The sequence below is a fragment of the Lissotriton helveticus genome, chromosome 6, assembly GCF_964261635.1.
Source record: "Lissotriton helveticus chromosome 6, aLisHel1.1, whole genome shotgun sequence".
NCBI lineage: Eukaryota > Metazoa > Chordata > Amphibia > Caudata > Salamandridae > Lissotriton > Lissotriton helveticus.
Window position 1 is genome coordinate 237,662,696 of NC_136067.1, and position 22,602 is coordinate 237,685,297.

The window sequence follows — 22,602 nt, forward strand, 5'->3', positions numbered from 1 at the left end:
ATGGGCAATACCGAATCGGTATTTACCGATTCGGTAAATACCGATTCCAGCAAGGGTGCAGGGGGTGTCACTTTGACACCCTCTAGCACCCCAAATACAGGCATGTGTGCCATGTGGCGCACAGACATGCCCTAAGGGCATGTCTGTCTGTCACATGGCATAGGTGTGCATGCACACATATGCATGCACACCTGGATTCGGTATTTTACCACCCAATTGGATTGGGTGGTAAAATACCGAATCTGTAAGGCCTTTGGGACTCAGAAGAGTCCCACCTACATCTGGCCGTTACCGAATCGGTAAAAATACCGATTCTGTATTTTACTGATTCGGTAAATTTACCGATTCGGTAAAATAGGCCCCCTACATCACAAATACACATTTATCGGTCGGTAAATGGCCTCCTACATCTGGCCCAAAGAGCCCAGCACAGTAATAGCTCAGCTTGCTTAACCCACCATGACACAACCCATATCACACATTGTAAGTAAATAAATCAGATCACTATGCCCAGTTTCACCAGATCAAAAACATCTCCTGCCCACCCCTTCCAATTCACCCAGCACCTCAGCCTTCTCTCTGCACTGACGTTCTCAGCCATCCAGACCTATTTTATACCTTCAGTGCGTGACTGACCTCCAGGGTGTCCCGAGTCTGCAGGCAGCAGGAATCAACCCCATCTCATGAGAAGTGCAACTCGGCATTAAAGGGGACATGCCAATTGTCCCAGTGGGTTCTCAAACAAGTACTTGATGAATGAACAGCACTAGAAGAGCTGTACCTTCACTGTGGCAAGATTTGTCTGGAGCGCCAGTCTGAGGCATATCACAGCCTCTGGTATGCCGCAAAAGAGGCCGAGGGGCCAGGTTACCATATCATAACACTGTCAGCTGTTAACGTGACAAACACCTCTCCTCGACCGTGGATGCAGTGCATGCTGGCAGCAGCTAAATGCTAACTGCTGCTAGTTTCATTTTGCAATAGTTTCATATATACTGCCACTTCATCTATATGCTTTCATCTTCACACACAAAAGGCAAGGATTTTGGCCAATCCAGCACAGAAAATCTAAGAAAGGTGATCTTTTAATTAGTTTCAAGCCATTTAGCCCTTTCAACTTTTTTAAGTATTTAGAAAGAATTTGATTTACACAGTTAACGCAGCTTATAAAATAACACATGGATTTGATGTACAGACTGTTTGGTCCGCTCCAGGGCCAATCAAACAGTCCGTACCCACAACAATGGGCAAGCCACTCCCCCCTGCCCTCGAGCAGGACCGCCCACTCTCCCGCCCCCAACGAGGCACTTCCGCATTCTCGCAGTGCTAGAAACATAAACGGTAGTTTTTACCGTTTATGTTTCTGCCTTCTCGCACTGCAAGAAGGCAGTGGGGCGACGCCCCAATGGGGGAGCCGCCACTGCATGCTTCATTAGTAGCCTCTATGATGTTCATTTCCTGAGCGTGAGGGGAGGCCCGTCGGTGTGGTAAAATAGCGTTCAGCGGGATTGGATGTGCATCCCCGTCTTCAATCGCTATATGCGGTAAGAAGGGGACGTGGTGATACCAGTAATGCGCATACTGCGCTTGAGCGCATAAATAATAGAGGAGGACATCTGGTACCTTGAAACCTCCTTTGGAGAACGGTAAAGTGAGGGCACGTAGCTCAATGCTAGCTTGTTTACCTGTCCATATTAGTCGAGTTACCATAATGTTTAAATGTTTGAATACAGCATTCGGTGGAGTAATGGGGATGTTATTAAAGAGGTACAGAAGTTTTGGCAGAACAACCATTTTGACAATGGCTAATCTATCTACGAGGGATAAAGGAAGTTGTATCCAGCGCTCAATCTATTCCTCAAGCTTGCTCATTGTTGCCCCAAACTCCACACGAGTTTCATAAAAAAACAATTATATATACGATGAGACCTCACAAAAAAAATCTAACATATGCGTATTTGTTCTATTTCACCTGCCCGGTTATTAGGCCAGCAAGCCCTGGTAGGTTCTTGCAGTATTAATTAGCAATTCTCGATGATCCAATGCAGTCCTGATGCAATGCTATGCTGTTCGTAATGCACGAATCAGGCACTTCATAATGTAAAAATAATGCAACAATCAGGCAGTTCGTAATGCAAAAATAATGCAATTCGTAACGCAACAATCAGGCAGTTCATTATGCAAAAATAATGCAATTCGTAATGCAACAATCAGGACGTTCGTAATGCAAAAATAATGACATTTGTAATGCAACAATCAGGCAGTTTGTTATTCAAAAATAATGCAATGCGTAATGCAACAATCAGGCAGTTCGTAATGCCAAAATAATGTACTCCGGCACTGATCGCGTTGCTCTGGACGATCTCTATGCCACTCTTACTGACTCGCGGTCAGTTGCTGCCAAAATATGCCCCAACACGGTCTATGATGGAAAACAAAGTGTAGCTCCACACTCCGGTCCCGGTACCGCCACTCCTCAGCAAGTTCGGGCCGCAATATGGACTTCAGCAGAGGCTCGCGCTGCAAAGTGGGGAAAGGCCGAGAGAGTTTCTATCGTAGCCCCCACCCCGCCCCAGGCGGCGATGCATGCTTGCTGAGCGTTACCTGGGGGGGTGCGATCTCGCTCTCCTCTCCTCGCGACTTGGGCCTCCGATGCGACTCCATTGATCTTGGGCAGTGGAACACGGGCCCTCTTCCCCCGACAGGGATGGTTCAAGGTCCCTCCTTGGCAAAGGCAGGCTAAGGCCAGTGGCACAGCTCCTCTAGGGATGCCGGTCTGGGCCGATAGCAATGACGAAGGTCTCAGGGCACACGCACACAGCGTCGCTGAGACTCACTTAAGTTCCAGGTGCACACGATCACAGGGCAATCCTTCCAAAGGTCTCAGGCTAAACGAAGAACAAGCACACAGCGTTGCTGAGACTCACTTGAGCTTCGGGTATACAAGATCACAGGGCAATCCTCACAAAGGTCCCAGGTTGCACGAAGCACCCGCACACAGTGTAGACTCACTTGTGCTTCGGGTGTACACGATCACATGGCAATCCTCACGAAGGTCTTAGGCTGCACGACGCACATGCACACAACATCGCTGAGACTCACTTGAGATTCAGGTGCACACGATCACAGGGCAATCCTCACGAAGGTCTAAGGCTGCACAAAGCATACACACAGCATCGCTTAGACTCACTTGGATTCCGGGTGCCCAAGATCACAGGGCAATCCTCATGAAGGTCTCAGGCTGCACAAAACACACTCACAAAGCGTTGCTGAGACTCACTTGGACTCATGGTGCACACAATCATGGGGCAGTTCTTACGAAGGTCTCAGGCTGCAAAAAACACACGAACACAACGTCGCTGAGACATACCTGGAAACTTTTATGTTCCTGAGTTTCCACAACAGGGAGCCAGCATACCTCGGGCCCTTGGGGACAAGTTACTTCAGGACACAGCACACAGCAAAGTTCTTTAAAGCAAGGGAGACACAGCACACAGCAGAGTCCCTTAGTCTCTCCTTGGTTAAATCAGCAAACTGTAGGCCAGCACCAGAACACACAGCAATGGTCAGTCCTTTCATTCAGTCTCTTCAGCTGTTTCTTTCTTGGCAGAGGTTTGAAGTTTTTGTGTTCACTGACCCCAGTCCAAACCATTTCTGGTTGTCTCCCTGCCAGTGGCAGACACCTGCTTCCTTTGATAGTGGGGGTCTGGATCCTCAATCACTCAGCAGGAGATGGAGCCATTGTTTTATGGCGAAGCCCAGGCCTTTTTACCTACAGGGGCTACTCCTCGCCCCTACACTCCACATGCAGGTCAGCCTGTTGCTGTCTCACCTCCTCCCCTGGTTCAAGAAATTCCCCAGATCCTATCACTTTTAAATATAGACAGTCAATCCGCAACCAGGCAGAGACGCACAGAATTGTTAGAACACAAAAAAAACAGCCACTTCTAAAAGTGTGGTTTCTAAACACACAATGCAAAAACCACCTTCACAAAAGATGTGTTATTAAATTGTGAGTTCAGACACACTAAACTTTACCTCTTCATCTTAAGCCTATGGGACGATAGACTGGAAACATATTGCACAACCTTCCTAGTGTGTCCTATGGGCAAGATGGCCTTTCAACAGTGAAAAACGCTATGGAGAGTATTTCACTGTCAGGACATGGTACACACCTCAGTACATGCCCTTCCTTTCACATACACTGTACCCTGCCCAGGTGGTACCTTGGGCCAACCATAGGGGTGTCAGGTGTGCATAAAAAGAAAAGGGTACGGCCTGGCAAGTGGGTGCACTTGTCAGGACAAAAAGGCAGTTTAACAAACTGCGTGCAGGCCCTGCAGTGGCAGGCCTGAGATCTCTCTTTAAGGTTACTGGTGTGGGTGGCACAATTAGTGCTGCAGACCCACTAGTAGCATTTGTGTTACCAGCCCTGGCACACATAGTGCACTTTACTAGGGACTTTACCAGTAAAACAGATATACCCATTATGGACAACTAATTACCATTACACTTTATACAGGGCGCACTTGCACTTGAACACTGATCAGAAGTGGCAACTGCACAAAGCATCTAAGTTGGCAACACCATGTCAGAAAAAAGGTCTAGGGGGAAGTCAAAAAGTTTAGGGAACTTTAGCCAAAGAGGGCCAAGTCCAACACAGTGGCTCAGGTTTTTCCCAACAAAGGAAGGTGGGAAGGTTTGTGGTAGCCCAGACAGGTCCCAGTGTAGTGGGATGGGTATAGGGTCCCATGTGTCTTCTCAGGTGAGGAGGAGGGGTGGGGTGAGTGGAGTCCCAGGTTGCCCAAAGCCCAGTCCCAGAGCCTGATTGGTTCCGTGAGTGAACACCAAGAGGGGGGGGGGTCTAGTTTGTACTAGAAGGCCACCCACTGAGGGGGATCCCCTAGTGTCAGTAGAACTGAGTGGGGAGTCTGTCACCAGCGTCCCACCAGTTCAGTCGTCTGGCAGCACCACTCCTGAGTGGAGGGTGGAGAAGCCAAGATGGAGGGGTGAGATGGGGAGGCAGTCCCCAGTAGGAAAACCAATGGATCAGGGGCCAGCTCTAAGGGTAGAGTTCCCCAGGAATGACCCTGGTGACACTGCTTCTGGTGTGGGGGGTCTTTGTGCACTGTCAGATGGGCAGGAGCTGGGAGATCAGTGCCATGCAGATTGTCAGGCATGAAAAGGGTGCTACCCTTGGGGGGTGAGTGTTCTCCCTAGGAAGTCCTGGTATGCCAAGCACAGAATCAGCCATAGTGTGTAGTTCCTGAGTTGAGAGGCCAGGTTCAGGCTGCAACCCCTGACTTGGAGGGAGGGGCAACTGCTAGCTGTGTCCCTACCATGTTGTCATCTGAGGGGACCACTCCAGGTGGGAGGGTGCAGAACTCTGGAAGGGGGTGCATGGGGACGGAGTACTCATCCCTGGCTCCAGTTCAACCCGAGGGTGCTGATGCTGGGTTGGGAGACCTGTTGCAGGGTTGAACCCCTGAACTGGTGGCAGAATTGTGTGGGATGGCTGATAGCAGCACCCTGACAGTTCTAGGTTCTGGGGGTACCTCTCCTAGGAGAAGGATGCAGAAGCCCAGAAGAAGGGGTAGGGGGAGGAGAGCCTCACAAGTGACCCCTGACCAGCCTGAGGGTGCAGACCATAGGCTGGAGGACCAGTGGCAGAGTAAAACTCCTGCCCTGGTGAGAGGTAGAGTGGAGCAAAGATGCTATGTACCTTGGACTACCGCCCCCCACTCTGTGAGATGGCAGGGGCCTGAAACCCCTGGATGGCCTGGTTCTGGCCATGGACAGCGAATTAGTCCCCATGGGTTAGCTTGGTTGGTCCTGAGAGTGTCAACAGAGGGATCCACATGAGCTCAGATTGGCGTAGAACTGGAATGTGCCCCTGCAGTTGCGGGCCAGGGTCCATGTTCTATCGCCCCAAGAGAGAAGCCCATCAAGGTATTGATTAGTCTACCCTGGCTTGAGACTTAAAGGGGGTTGTGCTGGAACTGGCTCTTTTTGCAGGGTTATTCTTAAACCTTTTGCCTTCCTCCTGTACTTTTTCTGACCTGTTTTTGTTAGTTTTATGACTCTGGGCACTTTATCACTGCTGATCAGTGCTAAAGTGCACGTGTCCTCTCTTGTAAAAGAGGTAAGATTAGACTACACATGTTTGACATACTTAATTCACATGTAAGTTCCCTGTACAGTGCTATCTCATATACCCAGGGCTTGTAAATTAAATGCTACTAGTGGGCCTGCAGCACTGCTTGCGCCACCCATAGAGGTAGCCTTTCACACTAATCTCCGGCCTCTGCAGGGCTTGTCTGCGCAGATTACTGTAGCAGTGATGTGGCATTTAAAGTGTTCGCCACATCTGAAACGCCCCTTATACTACATATAGATCACCCCAAATGTAGGCCTTAGGTAGTTCTTTGGGCAGGTTGCTGTGTAGGTAAAAGGTAGGACTTGTGCCTTTGCTGTGTGGTATGTCCTGGAAGTGACAAACATCCTAGTTGGTTTCTCACTGCTGTGGAGGATGCCATCTTATAGGTTTGCATTGGAAATTCCCTAATATTTGCTTCAGTGGGATTTTTTTATATGAAAGTGGTAGCGTGGCCATGTTTGGAATAGTAGTAATAAATCCTACTTACTGGTGAAAGCGGATTTATTATTACTATTATAGAAATGCCACTTTTAGAAGTGGGTATTTCTGTGTGCATATGATTCTTTGTGCCCTGCCTAGTTGTGTATTCAACATCTGGTTTAGACTGACAGGAGAAGAGGATGTGCATTCACTCGAGACAGTCACAAGGGGGGGGTGAGATGTGTCATGCATTTCTTGGGTGACTCAGCACTGGGATGAATAGGCTTTGGCTGCATTTAGAGTTGTGGAAGTAGTTTCCCATGCACCTGAATAGGCCTGGTCTAAATTTAAAGTGGTGGGAGGAGTTGCACCTGCATCTGAATCGGGCTGTGCCTGACTTTCACAATGCTGTCTCTGTCCCCCCGTAGTGTGTCTGAGCCAGGACTTCGGACTGAATGGGGGTGTTTTGCCTTTCTGAAAGTTCTCAGAAGCGCCCCCAGAAAAAAGTCTTTTGAACTATAAGCACAGAGGCTGTGACCCCATGATTTTAGACGCTGCAGGGACTTGTGGGCAGATGCTGCTGGCTCTACAAATTGCACATTGCTAGGAAGACCTGTTGTGCTGCCAGGAGGAATCACCATGGGAGTTTGTATGTTGAGCTGACCTGCCCAAAAGGACCCAGTGTGCTGGATCACTGCCTGCCCTCCTGCTCTGGTGCCTCCAGTGCTCTTCAAGGATTGATGTTATGCCCCTTGTTTACTGAAAACTCTAGCGTCTGGTGAAAAGTTTAATCTTGGAGCAACTGAAAGTTGTCTGTGCTCTGTGGTAGGGGAAGATTCCCCAGTGCAGTTTCTGGGCTGGTTGGGGCCTCTTACGCTGTTGGAAGGCTTGTGCGCTGCCTCTGTCTTTACAGACTGCGCTTGCCCAGCTCTCAACTGAGCACCACCATCTGCAGAGCAAAGGCACAAGCAGGGTGAGCCTGATGACAAAGGCAAGGAGTACCCCGGCCTTGACCAGCACCCGCCCAGGAAGCATTGCCATGGGCAGGAGCAAGTCCAGTAAGGCAGTCCAGTCGTGCTGCCCCCTAGCCAAGAGAGGAGTCGCAACACAGGCTGGAGAAAGTAGCTCTGCTCGCCCCCACCTCAAGCGAGACCCCTGCAGAGGAGAAAGGGGGTCATTCTCCGGAATCAGCCAGGAAGGCTGCGCCGGGGAAAAGATACCACAACGTAACCCCCTGCTGGTTGCCGTAGGCAACAAAAGAGCCGCAACAAAGCTCATCCTGGCATGGCCCGGACATACTGGGAGGAAGCTGCTTGGGAACCGTGCTGAGGACAGAGGCGCCCCCGAGGGGCTCAGGTAAGTCCGAGTTAGGGGCAGAGAACCCCTACGGACCTTAGTTGTACCGCGAGGTCACGAACAGCCCCATTGATTCCCTTGGGTGTACCGGCTCCTTGAGGTTATAGGGAGCCAGCCTCTTGGGGAGTGGAGGTCCCCCGCCAACGTGGAAATTGCAGTTACCCACCCGGGAAGCTCATGACCTGGTGGTAAAGAACAGGGTGAGATGTTGAAGTAGGCCCCCACTTCGTGGGTAGTGTGCCTAGTGTGTCACTGGTGTTTGTGTGTTAGGCAAACACTTTACACATTGCCTCTGGGATAAGCATGGCTGCTCTTTCAAGCTACTAAGGGGGTGAGCAAGGGTTATCTTGTGTGTGTAACTCCTTTACCCTGACTAGAGTGGTGGATTCTGCCTGGCTTAAGTGCATATCCTAGCCAACCAGAAACCCCAAGAGGGCCTGTTATCGTGTTTATGTTGTGTCTGCTAATAGACACTCTATATTCACGACCTCCTCCTTTGGGCAAGAGACCGTCCAGAGACATTTTTGAGTCTGCGTGATTCTTTTCCATTCTGTTCCCTATTTCTGGAACGGGACATCAGTCTATGAGATATGTCAAGTTGTTAAAGTACTAGAGAAGGTAGAAAATGTATACACCTTAGATTTAATCTCTGACCAATTAGATGCACACACATTTTTATTTTCCAAATAAAAGGACCCCTTAATTTGTCCTGGATGCCAAAGCAGGAGTGTGTGTAATTGTAGGTGAGGAGTGTTCTTTTAATTAATCTGCTTGTTCCTCCAGGCATTCATGACCACACTTAACATTTACCCAAGATTTAGAGATATTTCACACACTTAATGACATCACTACATTCAAATGTATTTGGTCATAGCTGAAAAGTATTTTGAAGGTTGGAGAATTAATTTGAAATCCAGTCTCAGCAAACAGTGCAAATATGTTTTGGGGGTTTGGGGTGGGGTTTAGATAATGTAACTATCTAACTTCCCATAAATTAAATATAATTTACAAATTATACATATTAGTTAAAAATGTAAATGTTTTGTTTATTAAATAATTATGTCGCTATTAAGTGAAATTGAAAAATGTAATATGTTTTAAACAAACATAGTTTAAAATTCAGTAAAAATATAAAATACCTATTAGGAATGTTTTGACAAAACACATAATTAGATAAAATACAACATTAAATTATATATATTACACATAAGAAATGTAAATAATCATTTAAAACTATTAAACCATCATTTAAAAAATTCCCACTATTAACAATCCTCAAAATCACACCATTTCAAAAGAATAGGAAAATTGATATAATATTAATAAAATAAGTACAAAACTAAACAAAAATGACAGAAAAAACTTGGCCCTTTGAACCCATGGTTTAATGAAACCCTGGCGAACGCTAAAAAGGTCTGTAAGCAATTAAAAGGATCATGGAGGCGTTCTTACGACACAGAGGCCAAAAATAAATATCGGGACTCTATTAACACCTTGAACGCTATGGGGATTTTTCTCCTGTGCTTGAACTTCACAAACACCATTATTCATGACGAGCTGGGCTCGTCATCAGCGTAGCAGGAGGCTACTGCATGACGAGCCCAGCTCGTCATGAGCGTGGAAGGGGTTAAATCATATCTTAGGCTGATTCTGAAAACCAGAGCAGACTATATTGCAGCAAAAATCTTTGAGAGTAATAACCCGCCTAAAATGATTTTTTTCCCTTCTAAAAAAGATGCCACATTCTAATGAAAAAGTTGATATCCCAATCTCTTCCAATACTCAGTGTGAGGAACTAGCTGATTTTTTGTGCGCAAGGTGGAGATTATTTATAACAATCTGCCAATTGTCTGCCTTCCAGCAGCCAGCTTAATTATTAATCGCACAGTCGAGTTTGAGGACAGATTAAATATCTCTAAAGCAACTTTATGCTCCTTTCCCCTACTTTCGCTCTCCGAGATTGAATCTCTATATTTTCAAATTAAATAAGGCTCTCCGGCTGATCCGCTGAGACCAGATCAGCTCTGACAAGTTCTGAACTCAATCTCTCCAGCGATAAGGGAATTGGTTAATCTGTCCCTGTCCTCTGCATCACTGCCGGCAACCTGGAAGCATGCAAAAGTCATACCTCTTTTAAAGAAGCCGTCTCTGGAGCCGTCAGACCCGAGTAACTTTCGCCTGATCTCCCAGCACCCTTTCTTAGCTACGGTTACTGAGTTATATGTGAACACGATTCTGGCTGAACTCGTGGAGCATAATAAAAATCTTGACCCCTCACAAAATGGTTTCCGTCCGCGTCACAGCATGGAATCAGCACTGTTGGCAGTGTCTGAGGATATTCGAAGCAGCCAAGATGCTAGGAACTCTGCGGCCTTAATTCTTTTAGATTTAAGTGCTGCCTTCGACACTGTGTCCCACGAGGGCGTCTACTTGATATCGGAGTCAGGGGCTCGGCCTTGGCGTGGTTCCAGTCCTTCCTGGAAGGCAGAACTTTTCAAGTGGTGGTACCACCTTGTCACTCACAGGTGCATGCTATCAAACATGGGGTTCCACAGGGCTCGATATTGAGCCCTGTGCTTTTTAACATCTATGTTCAACCCCTAGCTTGTTAGCAAAAAGTAGAGGGTTGTCATTGGTTTCCTATGTCAATGACACCCAGCTAGTTATCGTCTTCTCAAAAGTGTCAAGACAATCTTTTTAAATTTAAAGAGGACCTTCTAGCTATTTCTGACTGGATGACTGCAAACTGTTGACAGTTTAATGCTGCTAAGTCAGAAATTCTTGCGATGGGACGAGACAGGGCTCTCTGGTCTGAAATGTGGTGGCCTGACATATTAAAACCCGCACCTTTGTTGAAGAAGGGAGTAAAGAACTTAGGCTTCTGAATAGATAGTGAGCTTTCAAGAACCTTAGCGGGATCATGTTTTGGTCTCCTGAGAGGGTTAAAACCGCTACTCGGCTATTTCTCTCCTAAGGTCTGCCAAACTATTCTTTAAGCCACAATTCTATTGAGGCTAGATTATGGTAATTCGCTTTACCTCGGTGCCAACAAATCTAGTATCTCTCGTCTCCAAAGAATTCAGAATGCTGCAGCCCCTGCTCTGCTAGCACTCCCTAAATCTTGTTCAGTGGCGAACCTTCTGGTTAAACTGCATTGGCTGCCAATAGCTAAAAGAATTCACTTTAAGACGCTGTGTAGCCCACAAAATTCTGGCACATCAAGTACCGCCGATCTTAGCGGATCTCCTGGTCCAATATGTGCCTAATCGCCCTTTGCGCTCTGCCAACTCTGGCTCAGTTTGTATTCCTCGATTCCAAAGAGCCAGAGCTGGTGGCCGCTATTTTAAGGTCCAGGCAGCGCACCTCTGGAATTCCCTTCCGATCTCAATTAGAGGATTTCAGAAACATTTGGCATTTCGAAAGGCCATAAAGACCTGGCTTTTCCCTGCGTAGGCTACCTCCTTGGTTGGAGTGGTCCAGTGTCATTTGTTTGGGTAGTGCTGGGACGCCTTGTCACTGGGGCTGTATAAATTTCAAAATAATAATAATAATAATATTAGGGTTTTGACTTAGAAACAACAAGTTACAAAATGATCTCTCTTACAGAAACAGTAACCCCCTGACCTTTTTACATTATATGCACTTCATTATCTACATGGTACCCGTTCTTAGCAGCAGGCATCTTAAACCTCTGCACTACCTTAGGATGAGTCAAAACTTCCACTAGACAAACCTCCAGTCTTTTTCCAGGAAGACCATTAATCACCAAATGTATCTTGACATTTTAATAGATGTCTGAAAATTTCCGTGAGGCCAGGGACGCGGCAGCAGGTGCTTTTGAAATGATAGTATACATTTTCAAAAATGACGGCCCCACCTCAAGTCAACGCCCAGTGCGGTCATATTGATCACACTGCCCTAGAGCCGGCCCTGACTCCAGCAATGAATCACACCTCCCACATCTAGGGGGCCTCGTTTATGAGAAATGATGCATCGCTGCGTGAAAGCAGCGATGCGTCACTTCTCAGTGAGCACTCCTTGCGATATGATTGATGCGTCATATTTACAGTATGACTCATCATGTCGCAAGGAGTTACAGATACGTCAGTATTTCTGATGTATCTGTAAGCGCAAAAGTCACGCAGTGCTGGGGTGTGTCACAAAAGTTACGCAACTCCAGCAATGTGTCCTTTCACATGGGGAAAGCCCCATGTGAAAGGGCTTGCATCAGTCTTACGCCTGCTGTGAGGCAGGCGCAAGATTTTGACGCAACAGCGTCCTAAAAGTGACGCAGTGAAATCTCATAGATTTCACTGCGTCACTATTACGAGGATTTTTGCAGGGGAACGCCCCCTCTGCATACATTATACCTGACGCAGGTATAATGTAGCGCAGGGGTTTACAAAGTGACGCATCTGCTTAGATGCGTCACTTTGTAAATAGTGTGCAACAGGAGGCATGTTTTACGCCGCGGATGCGTCACAAAAAGTGACGCATCAGAAGCGCAAAACTGACGCAAGGACTCATAAATGAGGCCCCTGGTTCTCTGGCAAGGCCATCAGCAGCGTGGAGAAGGAAGTCTGAATACAATCAGAAATTAATGATTGAAACTCTGGAGCCACCCCCTAATACACACACCTCTGTGACAGACACCGACCCAGGAAAGCTTACGGCTCATACTCAGCACTTCATCAGAATGTGCATGGTATGTAAATTAAAGGAAGTCACAAAAAAGCCAGGGAGCACTTTAGTGAACCACCCTCTTGTTGTGCACTGGGCCAACACTCTTTAACATACATATTTAAATGCATTTTCCTTATCAAACATTTCTCTTCGTTAACATGCTATTCCAATGTATTGTATTGCTGAAAGATTGAAGTTTTTGCTTTCAATATTTCATCCTGGTCTTTTGAGTACTCTACCAAAATGAATCTTCATGATGTGTTTACTCTCTCGTGAATGTTGGCAGCTTTTGTTTCATGTCTTTTCTATGTAATTGACAAACGTGTCTATTAGAAAATGTCTAATTTATAAAAAGTTAAGTGTGTTGAAGTTAAGAGCCTTGGAAAATGTGTGTGCTGCTACGTTTTATTTAGACAATATGATAGCCATTTTAGACTCTCAATCTAAAGTACCATATTCATCACCATTCACGTTTGAAAGAAGAAGGTCCAAACTTACATCACTGCAAGTGGTGTCCACTGCAGAAAATGAGAACGACGTCTATTTTGGAGAACAGAGAACTGCCAGTTCAAATGATTGGATAAATAGGGTGCAACAGGGATTTCGTTTGGGCATCAGAGGTGAATAGCAGTGCGATGCCATATATTCTTCGATTCATCAACATGAAGTCTGCTTGTGAGACTGGGTCCTCTCAAGCACCTGGGGTTAATATTTACTTGTCAATGTGAAATCGATTTGATTCGATAAGTCTTTATTTCGAATAAAAAGATTCATAAAAGACAGTGTGCAATCATACATACATATTAAAAAACATTTTGCAATAAGATATTAATATACACATTTCATTCATAAGAACAATAAAAAATACTTCATAACTGTGTATACTAAGACAGATAGGACGCAGATTAATGCACAGAAATGGATAACGCTTAGAAGAACATACAGGATACTGTGTGTAACTAAAAAGAGGCTTTCAACATACGGGGATACCCAATTTTTTGGATCGAATCAGCCATGCCCATTTCAAAAATTTGGCAACACATACCACTACGGTTTCAGATCTAATAGTACGGAGTTTCAGGAGTGCATCCTGATAACCTCTACTATTAAGGGTCAAGCAAATCGGTCTTAACCACTTACTTCTTGGTGCTCCATAGATAGGACAACCAAAGAAGAAGTGACCCACACTTTCTTCCTTGTCGGGGCACCAGGGGCAGTTGTTTCCCACACATTTGTCCCATTTTGCTCTAAAGGTGTTGATGGGCAAAGTGCCAACTCGAAACTGGTGATAAAGTTTTCGATCCAATACACTTGTGATTAGGTCCCAGTACTGTTCTAACGAGGGGACAGCCTTATGCACCAAAAAGGAGCCAGTTAGATTAACATCACATGATTGGTTTACAAGAATGGATTTTCTCCAGGCCCAAAAAAGTGCCTTGAACTCAAGTTTAGAAGGGAATCTGGACCCCCCTGGGTTAGACCAGAGCTCTGGAAGGCCCATTAGGTTCAATGTATTTTTCACTACCCCAAACCATTGTAATGACTGTGCCCCCCACATCAGTTTAACTTCCTCCAACTCTTGGGTAAACAGACCAAGCTCGGGAGTGGACCAGAGACGGCGCCAAAAGGCCACCAGTCGATACTGGGCCATCTCGTCGATTGGTCTGCAACCAAGGTCCAATAGTAGGGGTTTAGTAGGGGTAGACTGGGGGAGGCTAACCAGATTCCGTAAAAACCTATTCTGAGCAGTTACCAAACTGGAAAGATTCTTATGACCCCATACTTCGGCTCCATAAAGGGAGGCAGAGACAACTTTCGCATCGTAAATTTTTAGAACAGGGGTAACACACCTAGTCAACGAATTCCTCTGTTCAAGAATCAAGCTGCCAGCCAACCTATTAAATTTAAGTTTGGATGTTTCCACTTGGGGATTCCAAGTGAGACGATGGTCTAGGGTCACTCCAAGATAAGTCATGGTCATAACCTGCTCAATGGGGACTCCATTTAAGGAGACTGTGCACTTAGGGGGATTTTTCTTGCAAAAAACCATAAATTTGGTTTTGTCCGCGTTTATTTGCAAGTCGTTCGAAGTGCAGAACTCAGAAAATCTATTCAGGGCTACCTGGAGTCCGGCTCTTGTTTTAGAAAGCAGAAGGGTGTCATCTGCAAAGATCAGCATGGGGTACTTTCGGCCACCCAACTTGGGAGCATCCGACTGGGTGTTGAGAAAAAAATGTGTGACCTGATTAATAAATAAAAGAAACAATGTAGGGGCAAGGACACAGCCTTGACGCACCCCTCGTTGTACTGGAAATCGTTTGGTCACCTGCCCCTGACTACCCCACCTAACCTGGGCATAATTGTCCTCATGGAGTCGCTGGACTAAAATCAAAAGCTCAGGCGGAAAACCCATGTGATTAAGAGCCTCCCACAGCTTGTTTCTTGGTACTAAGTCGAAAGCCGACTTAAGATCGACGAATGCAGCAAATAGCATACCACCGCCCAACAGGACCACCTTCCAAAAAAGTAGTGTAAAACGAAAAATTTGATCCACAGTACTAGTCCCAAACCTAAAACCCGCCTGCATAGGGGAAAGTACATTATTTGAGTCGATCCAGTCCAGAATTCTAGCCAAGATCATTCTCGACACGATTTTCTGAACTGAGTCGATCAAACTAATGGGCCGATAGTTATTGGGGAGGGAGCGGTCACCCTTCTTATGTACTGGCAAAATTTCTGCCCCCTTCCATGAAAAAGGAATCTCGGCCCCTGAAGCTATATTATTTGCCAGTAGGGTAATGTAAGGAATCCATAGGTCTGGTTTAAGTTTAAAAAGGTCAGCAGGAATAGTGTCGATACCAGGGGCTTTACCCGACTGGACTGACTCGAGGGCAAGTGCGGTGTCAGATTCCGAAAACAAGAGTCTGTCTCCTGACAATGTTAGTTGTGGTGGGACAGCGGGTTTTATCGACCTTACCTCCGCAGCATTAGGGTCATTAAATTGAGCGGTATAAAAATCCACCCATAATTGAGCAGAAACATAGTTTACCGGGATCTGGGCAGCAGGATCCTTTCCCCTCCTTATAATCAGCCAGAAATCGGTTGGGTTAGGGGAATCACATGCACCAAGAAGGTCAAGCCAAAAGGAGTCATCCCACTCTCGTTTAGCAACCTGGATGGTGCGCTTATAGCATCGCCTTGCTATCCTTGTGGCATCATGGTTCCTGGCCTTTATGGCAGCTAGTAGGTCACTGTGGGCGGCTCTACATTTCTTGTTATACCATTTTTTTTGTACTCTGGTATTAGCAGACCTAAATGGTTTCGTGAGTAGGTTCTTTAGGGTCGAAAAACACTCCTCATGAAGATTGGTAATTGTGGAGTCTGGGTTACCAGCTGGGGATAGCAGAAGCATTCTATTCCATACATCCCGAACCTTATCCTCAATCAATGAAATAAGTGTGGGATCCTCCAACACCCTGGGCCATTTCACGCGGCGCCTGTTATCGCACAAAATAACATCAGATGTTAGACTATTAGTGCTCCTAATGGGTGCCCCCATACCTTGGACCAAAACCTCAAGCGAGAGGGGATTATGGTCACTCTCTGGGCGAGACTCTATCACCATGTCTTGTACAATGGACCAATATTGTATGTTAATCAATATATAATCGATACGGCTCGAAGATAAACCGTTGTCGAAAGTGTTGGCCCCAAGGCAATCAGAACGTGTACGCCCATTGGTGGCCCTAAGGCCCCATTCTAAGCAAAAGCCCAGCCAATGTAAGGCTGCCTCAGTGCCCCTGACACCCTTTGCAATAGTAAGTGGGGGAATTGCCCAGACAATGTCTTCCTCGGAGCCAACATCTTCTGCCAAAGTGGAGATGGGCTCAATGGGGGTATTTAAATCTCCTGCTACTATTACAATCTGGGCAGTCCCAAGATTCTTGAATAGAAGATCCAGATCGTCCAGGACAGCTTGTTTTTTCCCGCCCTGAAGGCCACGAGCATAGACATCGACTAAAAGGATGTCAGTCGTATTAGGTTTGGACAGTGTAATGCATAAAAGGTCCGCACACTCCACCAGTATTTCCCTACCATGAAAGCCTAAGCTGTTTTTTATCCAGATAGAAAGACCACCAGAGGCCCTACCCTTGGGGCTCTTAATTGCTGGTTTTGAGAAGTTCAGATAACCCAACCTATACAATGGAGTAGTTGACCAAGTTTCTTGGAAAATGACAATATCATATGAGTCAATAAAATTGACCCAATCGTCATTCTCCAGGCGTCCCCGTAACCCTGCAATATTCCAGGAAATCATTCTTAGTGGGCAATCCCTAGTCGGTGCACATGAAAGCAGTGACATACCCTTGGCTTCATTATTGGCCAGAGCAGGAATGTATAGCGGGTCTAATGTTTTTCCCGGATTATTAAATGACGGGGACCCAACATTGGATAGGTTTGGAGATGGAGGTCTCCGTTGGTAAAGAGGAGACCTAGGAAGCGGTGAATGTCCAGACCTTGCAAGTCAATCCACCTCTTCCAAACATCCAAACCTATTGGAGGTTGGAAACCCTTGCCACCAATTAGGTTGATTTTGTCCAACATAACTATGGGTCGGGTGACTAACATTCCTAACAGTGGTCCAAGGCCTCTCACTCGCTAGTTGTTGCCTAGGAGGATAAAAAAAAGGTAAGAGGCCTCACTACTATTGTAGAATTGGTCTCAGAAGATGGCCATGCACAAAGACACTGGGCAGTGTGGGGATCAGAAAATGAAACCACTACACAGTCACCAGCTATCGACTTATGGGTGCGGCCAATCCAAGGAACTCTCCGAACCATAAGTACACTACTTCTTAGATGATCGGGGAGCTGTTTATTGGAATTCAACCAGTGAATGACTTTGTTTTTTAATGAAAGGTCATTCTCCTGGGAATCTTGGCTCAACTCAGGAACACCGGCTAGTATAATAACATACAACCCTGCTTCTGGCGGAAGGTCAATGAACCCTCCGCGAAAGTTATGGCGACTAACCTGGCGTGTTGGGTTGCGTGTCAAGGGCAGCCTAGGGGTATGGTTGGATGATGCCCTAGTGATGGTATTCAGCCTATATGCTGCTTTATGCGGAGGGAAGAGTTTAGGTACCGCTGGACTAGGGGTAGGTACATTAGTTTTTACAATGGTAGTACGGGGTTTTGGGATAGGTTTAGGAATAGGTAGAGTCACAGGGATGGTTGGGGCTGGTTGTGGGGGTAGATGAACAGGTTCTATTTCTAGGGGCTGTGGTGTGGGTGCAGTCATACACAATTGCCTAGCATCCATTTCCTTGAGGCTCAAACTAGCCAGAGTAACTATGGTCTCATCCATCTCAAGGAGGTTGTTCTCTATACGAGAGAGCCTTAATTCTAGGGGGGAAAGTAACTGCTTTAGAGTTCCCCAGACTAGTTGGAGAAATTCGCTGTCACCCTCCTTGGCCTGCCCGGGACCACTAGCCTGACCATCCGAGTTGTTCAAGTTAATCTGACTAGGGGAGATGATAAGAATGTCATCTTCCGCCATACTAGCTATTTCCGAAGTATCTACCCCATTACAGACACTATGTGTTGGTTTTGGGTTAACATCTTTCACCACAGGAGACCCCATTGCCCGCCTACTATTAAAAAACTTTAGCCTTGCTATTCTAGCTTTTTTCCTTGCTTGTAAGGTTCTCGCAAGGCATTTCTTTTTGTGTGCTGCCGCTTTTTTAGCATTACAGTGGCTAAGTGCTTGTCTAGCTTTAGAAGGTGGAAAAGGGCCAGCAATGCTAAACAGAGGAACAGGGCCGATATTTTGATTTACTGGGTTAGGTAGGGAAGTTGGAGGAGAGTGTAGAGGGATAATGGGGGGAACGGGGTGAACCACAACCGATGTTAGCAGGGGTTGTAGGTTAGCAGAACGATCAGGAGTACGGGCAGATGCAATATTCCCCAGAGAAGATTTTTTGGTGTTGGCAATATGTGCTGACAGCCTGCGTGCGGCATCAAGTTCTAGCGAGACCTTATGCTGCATTTTACAGATCTCCTGGTCAATAGCCAAATTGGTTTTGACCAGGAAATCGTCTATGGACCTATTAGAGTTACTAGCAGCCATAAGGGTTTTACTCCGGCTACCCCGTGTACACATACTACAGAGTACAAGACAATAAATATATATACATACAACTATAAGACTGTAATATGTGCCACCCTATACAATAATTAGATTACAATAAAACTAAACTAAAATCAAGGGGGGGTGGCCCAGCCCAGCCCTCTTAGTCCTCGAACGGCCTCAAACGGCCCAGTCTTTGCCCTGTCTTCGCCCGGGCTGCGTCCCGCGCTGCGGGAGTGTTGGAGCAATAAATAGGCGGCCAACTGGGGTAGGGGGGCGGGGCAGCGGGGAGAGCGGACCGGAAGTTGGCAAATGGTCTAGCAGGGACTCCTGGGCAATGGAGTCCCCTGCACGCTCGCAGCCCCGCTGACCGCACTCACCCGGTGAAGCTGCTGCTGACCCTCAGCTATGCCCCGGTGACCAAACAATGGATGCGGCACCCGCGGAGCGGGTGCGGCGAGAGGTAGGCTGAGTCCTGAAGAATGCCGCTGTAGATTTCAAAGTGCCGCTGTGAGTTTCTAAAAGCGTCTCTGCGCTAGGGCGTCCCGTAGGTGAAGGAGTGGAAGGGTCTTAAATACAGCAGAGAGGCGGGGGGCGGCAGCGGGGAGAGCGGACCGGAAGTTGGCAAATGGTCTAGCAGGGACTCCTGGGCAATGGAGTCCCCTGCACGCTCGCAGCCCCGCTGACCGCACTCACCCGGTGAAGCTGCTGCTGACCCTCAGCTATGCCCCGGTGACCAAACAATCGATGCCGCACCCGCGGAGCGGGTGCGGCGAGAGGTAGGCTGAGTCCTGAAGAATGCCGCTGTAGATTTCAAAGTGCCGCTGTGAGTTTCTAAAAGCGTCTCTGCGCTAGGGCGTCCCGTAGGTGAAGGAGTGGAAGGGTCTTAAATACAGCAGAGAGGCGGGGGGCGGCAGCGGGGAGAGCGGACCGGAAGTTGGCAAATGGTCTAGCAGGGACTCCTGGGCAATGGAGTCCCCTGCACGCTCGCAGCCCCGCTGACCGCACTCACCCGGTGAAGCTGCTGCTGACCCTCAGCTATGCCCCGGTGACCAAACAACCGATGCGGCACCCGCGGAGCGGGTGCGGCGAGAGGTAGGCTGAGTCCTGAAGAATGCCGCTGTAGATTTCAAAGTGCCGCTGTGAGTTTCTAAAAGCGTCTCTGCGCTAGGGCGTCCCGTAGGTGAAGGAGTGGAAGGGTCTTAAATACAGCAGAGAGGCGGGGGGCGGCAGCGGGGAGAGCGGACCGGAAGTTGGCAAATGGTCTAGCAGGGACTCCTGGGCAATGGAGTCCCCTGCACGCTCGCAGCCCCGCTGACCGCACTCACCCGGTGAAGCTGCTGCTGACCCTCAGCTATGCCCCGGTGACCAAACAATCGATGCGGCACCCGCGGAGCGGGTGCGGCGAGAGGTAGGCTGAGTCCTGAAGAATGCCGCTGTAGATTTCAAAGTGCCGCTGTGAGTTTCTAAAAGCGTCTCTGCGCTAGGGCGTCCCGTAGGTGAAGGAGTGGAAGGGTCTTAAATACAGCAGAGAGGCGGGGGGCGGCAGCGGGGAGAGCGGACCGGAAGTTGGCAAATGGTCTAGCAGGGACTCCTGGGCAATGGAGTCCCCTGCACGCTCGCAGCCCCGCTGACCGCACTCACCCGGTGAAGCTGCTGCTGACCCTCAGCTATGCCCCGGTGACCAAACAATCGATGCGGCACCCGCGGAGCGGGTGCGGCGAGAGGTAGGCTGAGTCCTGAAGAATGCCGCTGTAGATTTCAAAGTGCCGCTGTGAGTTTCTAAAAGCGTCTCTGCGCTAGGGCGATCAATGTGAAATCAAAGTTGGAACTACCAAGCTAATTGTCCGTGACCATACTTGTCTCTTGTTGTTATGTACCCTGCTTAGGAGTAGAGTCAAATGATTTCCCTCTCCAACAAATCTCACCAGGTCAAACTATTTCCACTAAAATATCCTTTGTATTCCTACAAAAAATGACACTATCACATTCTCCACAACAAATATACCCTGGATTAACATATAAAAATAATGATATCAGGTGCACACTGCAGTACTTGAGTAGCCTGGATATAAGTGGCAAATCCACTGATTATTGCAGATTTAGAATAGGATGAATCACAACTAGTTTTGTGACAATGTTTAGAATTTGGGGTCCTTTGCCTTTTAACTGGAATGGGCTGCACCTTGCTTACATTCACTTAATCTATCCGATAGCATAGACTCTCCCCCAAAATATCTTCAGCCAATGATAAAAACTTGATGTAGACATTTCTGTTGTTCCACAAGTAAATAGCTTCACTAACAATTGGTTTTACAAACGTTGTATCCTCCACAGAATCTTGCAAGTTACGAGTGCAAAATGAAACATAACCACTCAACTTGAGTCTGATATGCACATAATGTACCCCACCCTCACATACGGTACCTCATTTCCTATCAACCAAGGTTTGTTTTCTTTACAAAACCTTGCATTTGTCAGACGGCACTCTACATCACCAAATATATGGTGCCACCCAAAAAAGACAGCCAAATGGCTAAGGCCACCAATCAAAACAGATTTAGCATAACCACTGCGAGAATGAGATAATAATGATGCCAAGTCCTGTAGAGACCCCAACTATGGTTACTCTGTTTTAAAGCTACCATAGACTTGTATAATACATGTGGTAGAATTCGGCATTGAGGAGTGACATCAGTGACAGTGTGGAAATAGTCATTCTTTGTTTTCACTCTCAGAACTCTGCTATGCCTCTAATCAGTGGTTGATTGCACCACTGCCTCTGACCCTATCCGGTGCTCTGCTGTCATCCAGCTAGGTTTGCGCAATACAAAACCACATTCACACATAGATTCACAGATTGTTTACCTGTGTGTTACCAAGCTTGTAATTAAGATCAGTTAAGTATATGAATACACTAAGAACATAAAAAGATAATTCACTTAAACTTACGTCTGCAGAAGACAGTGTATTTACACTCCATCCTGGTGCATTTGCAGAAGATGCATTGAGGAAAAGACATAAAGGAGAGAGCAGGACTATCCAACATGATTTCATTTTTTTTCTCCTTTTATATAACTGCATGAAAGGGAAAAGCAACTCGTTACACAACATGTGCATTATGTCCAAAACAACATCAACAATAGCCTGTACATGAATAATGAATCCAATTAGATGAATTGGACATAAGGTAACAAGCCACACTGAAAGAAACCTTAATATTAAAACTTTTCAATTAAAAAAAAGTAATCATCACATATCATCTAATAGGCTTCTTGTTAGGTAAATGTTTTACAACAGTCATAGAACCCCTTTTAAGTTTTGGTGTACATCATTGAAAAATACGATTCTCGTTGGAGCAAGAACATTTACTTTTCACTTTGAAATACTGTAACCTGAAGACACATAAGGATGACAAAAATAAAGAAGAAATAATGGAAACAAAAGAACACTGGCAAGCTTAAGGTATGGACCCACCAGCCCCGGCATTGATATGCTCTTCTTTTTGGATGGTGTGAACATGATCAAGAACAATGGCATCACTCATATTTGCACGATCCAATGCCTGAAGTGGGCTAACCCATTGGCCAATGCTGTATACTGTGATGTGCAGCAGCAAAATGTCTATGATAGTTGGACAGACCAATGAATGAAGATGGATGACCCAAAGCCTCGGTATATGTATGTAATTATGCACTTTTTATTTATGAATTTCTTGGAAGACATAAGGCTGATAACCGATTGAAGCTGTCCTGTGGGAAGACCTAAAAATATGCTCAATAGTTTGTGTTCCTACATGTTTACACAAAGTACTCTATGTGTAACTGTAAAACCGTACCATATTGCAGTAACTGAACA

The 22,602-nt window shown here is 46.7% G+C and overlaps 1 protein-coding gene across 1 annotated transcript in view; it reads right to left on the minus strand.

Moving 5' to 3' along the window:
• LOC144762471 (adhesion G protein-coupled receptor F5-like) overlaps positions 1 to 21,801 on the minus strand; it is a 937,058-nt gene extending 915,257 nt beyond the window's left edge. Inside the window, exon 1 of the mRNA XM_078647684.1 lies at positions 21,697 to 21,801. Coding sequence (XP_078503810.1) covers positions 21,697 to 21,801 — 105 coding nt within the window. The remainder of the gene's footprint in view (positions 1 to 21,696) is intronic.
• Between the last annotated feature and the right edge of the window lie 801 nt (positions 21,802 to 22,602).